At 38.0% G+C, this 9,778-nt stretch overlaps 1 protein-coding gene and 1 long non-coding RNA gene across 3 annotated transcripts; one reads left to right on the top strand and one right to left on the bottom strand.

The window, feature by feature from the left end:
• Positions 1–1,554: 1,554 nt before the first annotated feature.
• Positions 1,555–2,731, bottom strand: manbal (mannosidase beta like). 2 transcript variants are annotated; one of them, XM_024445094.2, is made up of 3 exons: positions 2,571–2,731; positions 2,140–2,309; positions 1,555–1,874 (listed from the first exon to the last, which is right to left on the bottom strand). In XM_024445094.2, the coding sequence occupies exons 2-3, from the start codon at positions 2,287–2,289 to the stop codon at positions 1,764–1,766; spliced, it is 261 nt and encodes an 86-aa protein (XP_024300862.1). In that variant the 5' UTR covers positions 2,290–2,309; positions 2,571–2,731; the 3' UTR covers positions 1,555–1,763. The 2 variants fall into 2 exon arrangements, with proteins under 2 accessions (XP_024300862.1, XP_024300871.1); XM_024445103.1 differs by lacking the exon at positions 2,571–2,731 and adding an exon at positions 2,420–2,564.
• Positions 2,732–6,942: 4,211 nt separating this feature from the next.
• Positions 6,943–9,073, top strand: LOC112223040. Its single transcript, XR_002949229.2, has 5 exons — positions 6,943–7,052; positions 7,913–7,952; positions 8,064–8,224; positions 8,338–8,417; positions 8,552–9,073. It is a non-coding gene; the product is annotated as an uncharacterized LOC112223040 (long non-coding RNA).
• Positions 9,074–9,778: the final 705 nt, after the last annotated feature.

Genomic DNA, 9,778 nt, shown 5'->3' with positions numbered 1-9,778 from the left:
TAGTACAACACCAACACTTTCATCAATGGACCTCTTCTTGTTATAAAAGCGAAGGTGTTGAACTGACACAAGGTTGCGGGTTACGATCCAGGCAGTGTGTATGTCTAATACTAGTCTGATATTGTTAGAAATATGTCTGTTCCTCATCCGGATTCACGGAAGTCCTTACGTTTTTATTCTCAGAAAATGCTATTCATCCTTATTAGCAAGGTCAATTTCGTAAAAAAGTGTTTTTAATCTTATCTGAGAAATATTTCAAATAATGTATTTCCCGTAAAATGTGTTGTTACAACATTGAGAATATATGCACAGTGTGAGGGTTATAAGGCTGAATGAGACTTTTTAAGATGAAAAGGGTAGTTGTATTAATTTTTTTCAACCTCTTATTGATATAACAGAGAAAGAGGGTGCTTATTCTGGGTTTTCACAGAAATGTTAGTAATATGTAGAAGTAGTACTTTCTAAAAGTATTCACACCCTTCATATTTTTCCAGCCTTAAACATGTATTAAATTGAGATTGTGTCACTAATCACACAAAATACCCCATAATGTCATTAATTACAAATGAAAAGCTGAAATGTCATTAAGTATTCAACCTTTTTGTTAAGACAAACCTAAATAAGTTCAGGAGTAAAAGTTACATAATAAGTTGCATGGACTCACTCTGTGCACAATAATAGTGGCCAACATGATTTTTGAACGACTACACCCAATTTCTGTACCCCACACATATAATTATCTGTAAGGTCCCTCTGTCAAAGCCTGATTCAACAACAAAGACCAGGGACGTTTTTTAATGCCTCAGAAATAAAGGCACCTATCGGGACATAGAAAAGCATACTGAAGTTAGCAATTATGCTTTGGATGGTGTATCAACCCAACCAGTCACTACAAAGATACAGGAATCCTTCCTAACTCAGCTGCTTTTCAAGCATGGTGTTGACTGCATCATGTTATGGGTATGCTTGTCTAGGGATACACATAAACTGAAGAGCTAAGCACAGGCAAATTCCTAGAGGAAAACCTGGTTCAGTCGGCTTTCCAACATAAATTGTAAGACAAATTCACCTTTCAACAGGCCAAATATACACTGGAGTTGCTTACCAAGATGACATTGAATGTTCCTGAATGGCCTAGTTACAGTTTTGACTTAAATTGGCTTGAAAATCTGTCAAAACTTGAAAATTGCCATTTAGCAATGATCAAACAACCAACTTGACAGAGCTTGAAGAATTTTAAAAAGAATAATGTTCGAATATTGTACAATCCAGGTGTGCAAAGCTTTGAGACATACCCAGAAAGACTCACAGCTGTAATAGCTGCCAAAGGTGACTAACAATTATTCAACCCCCTGAGTCAATACATATATAATCAAGATATACTAGCATTTATTTTTTATTAATTAAACAAATCATACATCGAGTTTGACATTACAGAGTATGAGTGTAGATCATTGACAAGAAATTACACTTTGTAACACAATGTTTTGAGAAAAGTCAAGGGATGTGAATACTTTCTGAATGCACAGTATGTCCCCAAAGATTTTGGTTGTGTTTGGGCCTTTACAAGTTTTAGATTGACAAATGACATTTGATAGCAGACTAGTTGAATGAAACAGTTATTCAAATGCACTTCTGTTCTTTCATAAATCATGGTAGAGACATCATTGAATTTGATAGAACAAAAATGATTCAGTTTACATAATTTGAAATGTAACAATAATTTTGGGTGCACCGCATGGACAGCACAAAATCCGACACACCTATCGCTTCTTCTTGCTCTCTTTCTTTAGTTTCTGGCGAATCTGAGGCGCAGGTCCTTTTGACTTCTTATTCTGGTCACCAGCCTTCATGTCACTTGGCTCCGTCTCCTCCTAAAGATAAAACAGAATGTGAGTCCCAGTGACACTCGACACATATGGAACAGTAACAGTGGGTTGCTGAATAGTAATGGACAGTTTGCTAGCTCAAGCCAAGTTCAAAAGAAGACTACAATAGGACAGAAGGGAAAGATACAAAGTATCAGGCTTATACGGATTTAACACATAATGCTATAAGTAAACCTATGGTAAATAATGACAATATTATTACAATATCATACCGCATTCTTTCAACTGCCAACAGGACTGTTTACCATACCTGTTCATGCCCCTTGGAGGTCGGTATTATGACAGCCAGGATGCAGATGAGTTGGAAAATAGCTCCCAGAAAGAGTCCATAGCGCAGGAGACTCTCAAGCAAAGTGGGTTCAGGTACCTCTGGGGGCGAAAGGTCCAGTTCCGCGGACATAGTAGCTTACTTTCAGGTCCCTGTGTGCAAGAACACGAAATGTATGTAAACAAAAAAAGTCTGCTCTGCAATGCTCAATATATTTTTCAAATCATTGAAGGCCATATTGTAATACGCGCATTACTGTTACCTGCGTTGCTGTTTACAGAAACTACAATGTAACAGTGGCTGCAACACTGTTTCCACGCTTCTGAAATTGAATCTGTCGGCCTCGATACAATAACACCACTTTTCTGTTCGGCAAATCTAATCATAGGCTACAATTTCCAACACAAGCTTACCAGGGCCCTACGTGAACTCGTCCTTCGTTCTTTTTATAGCACCAAACACGATCCTGAGTGTAAAATTGTGAGTTTAATGTAATTCGTATCAGCACAAAAAATATTTTACAGTCGTAAAATTTGCATCGGAAGTGAAGTCACTGTGATATCCGCTTATTTTCGTAGCTACGTGAATCTAGCCACAATAACGATTAGCCACAAAGTGGAATTTCCGGTTCGCCTTCAAAATAAAATACCCCATTGAAACTATAATGCAAACAGATACAACTAACGGAATAATCATACAGATCCTAATAAATGACTAATTCCGAATTATAATGGGAATAATGCCATATTTGGACCATTGTTTTACTTCAAATTACATTACTCATATGTGACGCACCTCCCTCTACCAAACCATCTTGGTTCGTGCTATCCAGGATCTTTGGGATGGTCCTACCCCATTTAAGTTTTAATTTAAAATGGTTAAAGGACTAATTCAATATTGTACAATTTGATGTTGAATGGTTCTCCACCCTAAAATTAGTCTATGGGCCACGAGAAACTGCAATCCATGATTCAGTTCTCTTTAACAGCCACTACAAACGTCAGCTAACTTTAGCCACCACAAGCTAACGTTCAATGGGAGTGATTGGGGCATGTGAGCAAAAAACAAAAACTAAAATCACCTTTAAATAACATGAAACCAAATATTGTGTTGATTTTAATTGATTTCAGGTGATTTGAGCATTTAAAAAAAAAAAACATACTCACATGCCCCCATCATTTCCATTAATTGTTAACTAGTGGTGCCTAAAGTTAGTTTAAATTTGTAATGACTGTTTAAAACGATTAGCCACAATAGTGGAATTTGCGTTTCACCTTCAAAATAAAAGTACCCCGTTGAAAACTGAAACCTGGATTACATATTCTCTTGGCCCATTGACCACTTTCAGGGTGAGGAACAATCTAACGTCAAATTGTAAAATAGTGAACTACTCCTTTAAGGGTAGGGGTCCCAAGGATTCTGGATAGCACTGACCGATTCTGTCTTGGGGGGTAGGGATGTCCCAAGGATTCCAGATAGCATGGGCCATCTGTAGGATGTGGGACTCATAAAAATATATATATATCCCCGAGCATCCGATCATTCAAAAATGAAAATGTATTTCTTAATTTATGATATCACTGCACTCTTGCATTACTTTCCATGAAATAGGCAGAATAACTAGCTAAACTGTTACAAACGTTGTGGCAGTGATTTAATAATTTGCAATTGTGAGAAAATACAAACAAAGCAAAATGGCTTCCTCCTGCAAAAGTTATGTGCAAAGACGTCGGTCGCCAGTGCCGGTGGTAAATGACTTGATCAACTGTATTAGCGTCATGGCAGTAACATTAGCGTCCCGGCAGCAAAATTAAGACTTCCGGTTTTCCGATTTTGACTTCAAAATTAAAGTTTACAGTAAAATGCTATGTGAATGATACGAAATCAATCATTTTGCAGTTTTGCATAGTGCATAATCTTACAATTATGTTACAAAATTATAACTACATCGGGAAAAATCTAAACTAAAGATAATTAGTACTTTATATCAAATAAAATTAGAAGGTGAAGCACATTAAGAATGGGTTAGATCATCGTATCATTCACAGTCAATAAATGTAAAGAACATTACATTTTACAGACACTGAGAAATGTTTGGAGCTTAAGTAAATACATGTAAACAACATAATATTCTACAGACCCTACTGAATTAGCACTAGAGTCTCTATATGGTGTTGTTTATTTTGTGACTGTGGTCTAAATTTCCAGCAGCACTTTATTTTTTTCACCTTTATTTAACCAGGTAGGCTAGTTGAGAACAAGTTCTAATTTGCAACTGCGACCTGGCCAAGATAAAGCAAAGCAGTTCGACACATACAACAACACAGAGTTACACATGGAATAAACAAACATACAATCAATAATACAGTAGAAAAATATATATACAGCATGTGCAAATGAGGTAAGATAAGAGGTAAGGCAATAAGTAGGCCATGGTGGCGAAGTAATTACAATATAGCAATTAAACACTGGAATGGTAGAATGTGCAGAAGATGTATGTGCAAGTACAGATACTGGGGTGCAAAGGAGCAAGATAAATAAATAAATACAGTATGGGGATTAAGTAGATTGCATGGGCTAATTTACAGATGAGCTATGTACAGGTGCAGAGATCTGTGAGCTGCTCTGACAGCTGGTGCTTATAGCTAGTGAGGGAGAGAAGAGTCTCCAGCTTTAGTGATTTTTGCAGTTTGTTCCAGTCATTGGCAGCAGAGAACTGGAAGGAGAGGTGGCCAAAGGAAGAATTGGCTTTGGGGGTGACCAGTGAGATATACCTGCTGGAGTGCGTGCTATGGGTGGGTGCTGCTATGGTGACCAGTGAGCTGAGATAAGGCAGGGCTTTACCTAGCAGAGACTTGTAGATGAACTGGAGCCAGTGAGTTTGGCGACGAGTATGAAGTGAGGGCCACTTGCTACTCCACCCATTCCATTGGTCCCAAGGAAATACACTGTAGGCCTATAAATGACATTGTCTTATTGAGAGTACTATTCTACGTGCATAAATGACATATTGGCTTAAAGAGAGAACTATTCTATGTGCCAATGTAAAAGTGGGGTTGGGAATACTCAGTAGAGTCTGTATAATCTATATAGGGGATTATTTCATGAGGGACTGAAGCAATATTAACACATATGTGCTTAATATTAGGAATGTTTATAAATAAATATAGTAGGCCTAGCCTATAGAAAGCTGATGGGTTCCTCCTCTTTTTAATAGAGGCCATCAAAACTTTGTTCTCTCACACAATTACAAAGCCTATAGAATAGTTGCACAACACGAGCTCATGGGCTCTCATTAAGTATTTGATTAGATTTGCATTGATGTCAGAGTGATTAGAGGGAAAATAGAATGTGGAGTACCTGGCAGGAAGTGTGGTAGGCTAGTAATGACCATCAGCAGCCTAATAACCATGACAAAATTTGACTGCTGTCATGACTCGTGACCGCTTGTCACGCCCTGGTCTTAGTATTTTGTGTTTTCTATATTTATTTGGTCAGGCCAGGGTGTGACATGGGTTTATTTTGTGTTGTGTTTATGTATGGGTTTTTTTCGTAGGTTTTGGGATTGTGGCTTAGTGGGGTTTTCTAGCAAAGTCTATGGTTGCCTGAGGGGTTCTCAATCAGAGGCAGGTGATTCTCGTTGTCTCTGATTGGGAACCATATTTAGGCAGCCATATTCTTTGAGTGTTTTGTGGGTGATTGTTCCTGTCTCTGTGTTAGTTTTCACCAGACAGGCTGTATAGGTGTTCACATTCCCGTTTGTTGTTTTTGTATTTATCATCATTAAAGATGTCTCGATTTAACCACGCTGCATTTTGGTCCGACTCTCCTTCGACGGAAGAAAGCCGTAACACCGCTGGTGTGGCGATAACAGCCCTAATAATGAATAAATACAGGTACATTTTCTACTGTTACGAGGGGGACTTTTTTTTATTTTTTAGAACATTTCTGAAATTCTGTGATCTGGAAGTACTTTTTTAGTGTTGCTAACAAGTTGCTGGTATCAGCTGCTTAGCTTATACCGTAGCTAGCTTACTAGCTCTATCTTTACTGACATAAAAAGCTTGCTGCTCAGCCTGTTTCAATTACCCTGAAGTTGAAAACATGCAGCCCCAAAATGGTGAAGATGCAAAGATGGTGGCCCCCATGTACCTACCACAAACACATTATTTGCTTATTTTGCCGTATTGTAGAGTGCTCTCTGTTACTTATAGGCACAATGAACCACATTGCGCACCATACTTTTAAATGGTGTGGATAGTGCTCAAATGAAGATGTTATATTTTAATTCCTCCATCTATATGCACCTTTGCCATTAAGAGGGAATGTTCACTGTTATCAGAAATCACTCCATAGATCAGTGAACTGAGTTAGTCAGATTTGATTAAATATAACAGAACTGATGAACTGGAATGACATTCACTCTCATGAGATGGGTTGCCAAAAATAACTAACTTAAAGCTAAATCCCCAATAAGCCACGAATATGACTGCATTGAGGCATATTTTACTGCGCTTCTATGGCTATATACAACATTCCACTGTCTATTTTATTTGTTCATTTAGCAAACAAGACAGCTAATCCAGTGCCTTTATCACAGTCAAACACCTAGATTTTTAGCTTTAAAGAATGCTACATTTTGTCTGAGCCTCATAGCAAAATGTGTAGAATAGCATGAGATGAGCAATAAAACTGCACATTTTCTCTTTGCCTCATAGCAAAATGTGTAAAATTGCAGGAAGTTAGCTGCTTCCCAAAAACAAAACAAAATTATTATTATATTTTCTGGGGGGGGCAACCCAAATACCTGCAGGCCCACCCACCTATTTCCGGGGAATTTGCAATTGCTCCTGAAAACGCTCTTGCCAAGTTTGAATGCGACAACAGTTAAAAAGGTAAGTTGGGTTGATGTTTGGCTCTGAATATGTATCGAAATAATTTATCTAATAATATACATTACTAATGAATAACGAACACAATTATGGTGTTTCGTGAATAGCTTCCATAACGTTAGCTGTCGCGTTAGTTAGCTATAGTTCAGAATAATTAACGTAAATAGCTAACGTTATGTCCTAACTAGGCAGAACTAGGTTTGTATGATTTCCTCAACTATATTCTTTCCCATATATTGTATATCTTTTCCATAAAGCCAACATGGCTTTACACTCATTAACATAAGTTTCCAATCTAAAGCGTTTCTCACATTTGTGAGAATGAACTAGCTAACGTTAGCTTCGTTGACGTTAGCTAGCTAACCAACAAAACAGCCAACATACTAACGACGGTGACCTGTCCAATCGAGATGTTACAATGAACTGAATCGGTGAATGGAGGGTTTCGCCTTTATATAGCATGTAATACTATTAGGAACTCACAAGGGGGCATAACATTACATGTACAATACATGGGATTCAAATGCATAATGATATTAATACAGTGACTAGACTACCTCTTTTGTATAAATGCATGCCCTTCAGAATCCAAACACAGTATTGCCACGCAGCAAAATGTTGCGTACAATCTTTCAAGTCAACCTGATAAAATATTGAACAATTTGTGTACAAAGATAGCTTGAAATTTGATATTAGGCCGGTATGGCATTACTGTATTGGCTAGCGCTTTCTCCAATATGTTTGTCTATTTTGCATTCATTTGTATGTCGATGCCCTTTATCTTTCACTATTAAATAAAATAAAAAATGAAATGCTTGTAAGACTTTTTTGACACATTTTCTCTTCCTTTGAAATTCTTATAGGACAGAACATGGACACAATGCAATTGGGATCAAGAAGAAGGTAAGGATATGTTGTAGGACAGCTGCATTTGAAGTGTACATTTAACCTACACAGCAGGCAATACAAACTGAAATCTATTAACATACAAATGTGTGCAAATGATCTTCTCAGAAATGAATCAAGGCCATGGAATGGACATAGACGAAAAGACCATTCAAGGACTCCGCAAGGCTAGTCGGAGGTAGCAGAGGTAGAGAGGCGAGGCAGGGGTGAGGACATCATCCAGCTATTTCGGCAATCCCTGAAGGACAATACAGAAGGGACACACATGGGTATTTGCTCTTTTTCCTTCCCTTCCTCTAATGTAGCCAATACATAGTACATAAAACATGTATTTTGTTATAAAATTAGCAATTGTAGTAAGATCATTGCTTTACTTTACTAGGACTCAAGACCACAGCAGCGATCCTGCTCTTGCCCTACCTCTTCAATGAGGACCCGAGTGGCCTTTATGCCCATGACAAGGTATCCTATGCACAAATAATCTGTTTTTTTCATAAACATAACTGTGCATGCTTATATAAAACTACAGCTGAACATTTGTTATGTTCTTTGTTAATTGTATGTGTATTAATCTTCTCTTACTTTTGTTAACACAGATTTCATCGCTCCCCACTCCTTTACTGCACATCGGCGGAAATCCATTTCACCATGAGAGTGAAATCACGCTGGCCTTTTATGGGAAGAACATCCACACCCTAGAGGACGTCCCCATGGGACTCTGGGCTCTGCTAGGGCTGTATTTTTTTATTTTCAGTTACATTACCCCCCCAAAATTAAGAAAAATACATATGTTCTTAAGTTACTTTTACTAGGGCCGGTCATTGTCACACCCTGACCATAGAGAGCCCTTGGTTCTCTATGGTGTTGAGGTCAGAGCGTGACTAGAGGGGTGTTCTAGTTTTCATATTTCTATGTTGGTGTGCTTGGTATGGTTCCCAATTAGAGGCAGCTGGTAATCGTTGCCTCTAATTGGGGATCATATTTAGGTAGCCTTTTTCCTCATCTGTGTTTTGTGGGATATTGTTTGTGTGTGTGCTAGTTGCACCACCTATGTAACGTTTCGTTATGTCTTTATTTGTTTTGTTCCAAGTTTCACAAAATTAAATATGTGGAACTCAGAGCACGCTGCGCCTTAGTCCGTCTCTCCTCAAGTTATAAAGATGGAAAACTTCCTAATTTAACTAAGTGGTTGTTGGGCACGAGTACTGCAGGCAATGTGTTGATCAAATCAAATGATGTCACATGTGCTGAATACAACAGGTACCTTACAGTGAAATGCTTACTTACAAGCCCTTAACCAACAATGCAGTTTTAAGAAAAATAAGTGTTAAAGTATTTACTCAAATAAACTGAAGTAAAAAATTGAAAAATAACAAAATGAAGGAGCAGCAATAAAATAACAGCATGGCTATATACAAGGGGTACCGGCACAATGTGAGGGGGCACATGTTGGTCGAGGTAATATGTACATGTAGGTAGAGGTAAAGTGATGATGTTGGAGGTGGCTTATGGTAGAGAAGTTAACATTACATTCTCTGGCAACAGCTCTGGTGGACATTCCTGCAGTCAACATGCCAATTGCACGCTCCCTCAACTAGAGACATTTGTGGCATTGTGTTGTGTGACAAAACTACACATTTTAGAATGAGCTTTTATTTCCCCCAGCACAAGGTGCACCTGTGTAATGATCATGGCATTTAATCAGCTTCTTGATATGCCACACCTGTAGAAATATTATTTTGGTAAAGGAGAAATGCTTACTAACAGGGATGTAAACATTTGCACACAACATTTTAGAGAAATAAGTGTTTTGTACATATGGA

Source organism: Oncorhynchus tshawytscha, linkage group LG02 (assembly GCF_018296145.1).
Source record: "Oncorhynchus tshawytscha isolate Ot180627B linkage group LG02, Otsh_v2.0, whole genome shotgun sequence".
Taxonomy (NCBI): domain Eukaryota; kingdom Metazoa; phylum Chordata; class Actinopteri; order Salmoniformes; family Salmonidae; genus Oncorhynchus; species Oncorhynchus tshawytscha.
This window is presented reverse-complemented; position numbering and strand designations above follow the sequence as displayed.

Bases quoted from the DNA above. Each gene is read 5' to 3' on its own strand.
- manbal (XM_024445094.2), bottom strand. From the start codon at position 2,289: ATGTCCGCGGAACTGGACCTTTCGCCCCCAGAGGTACCTGAACCCACT. The intron at 1,875-2,139 runs GTATGGTAAACA...TTTTATCTTTAG, and splicing joins CCTCCAAGGGGCATGAACAG to GAGGAGACGGAGCCAAGTGA.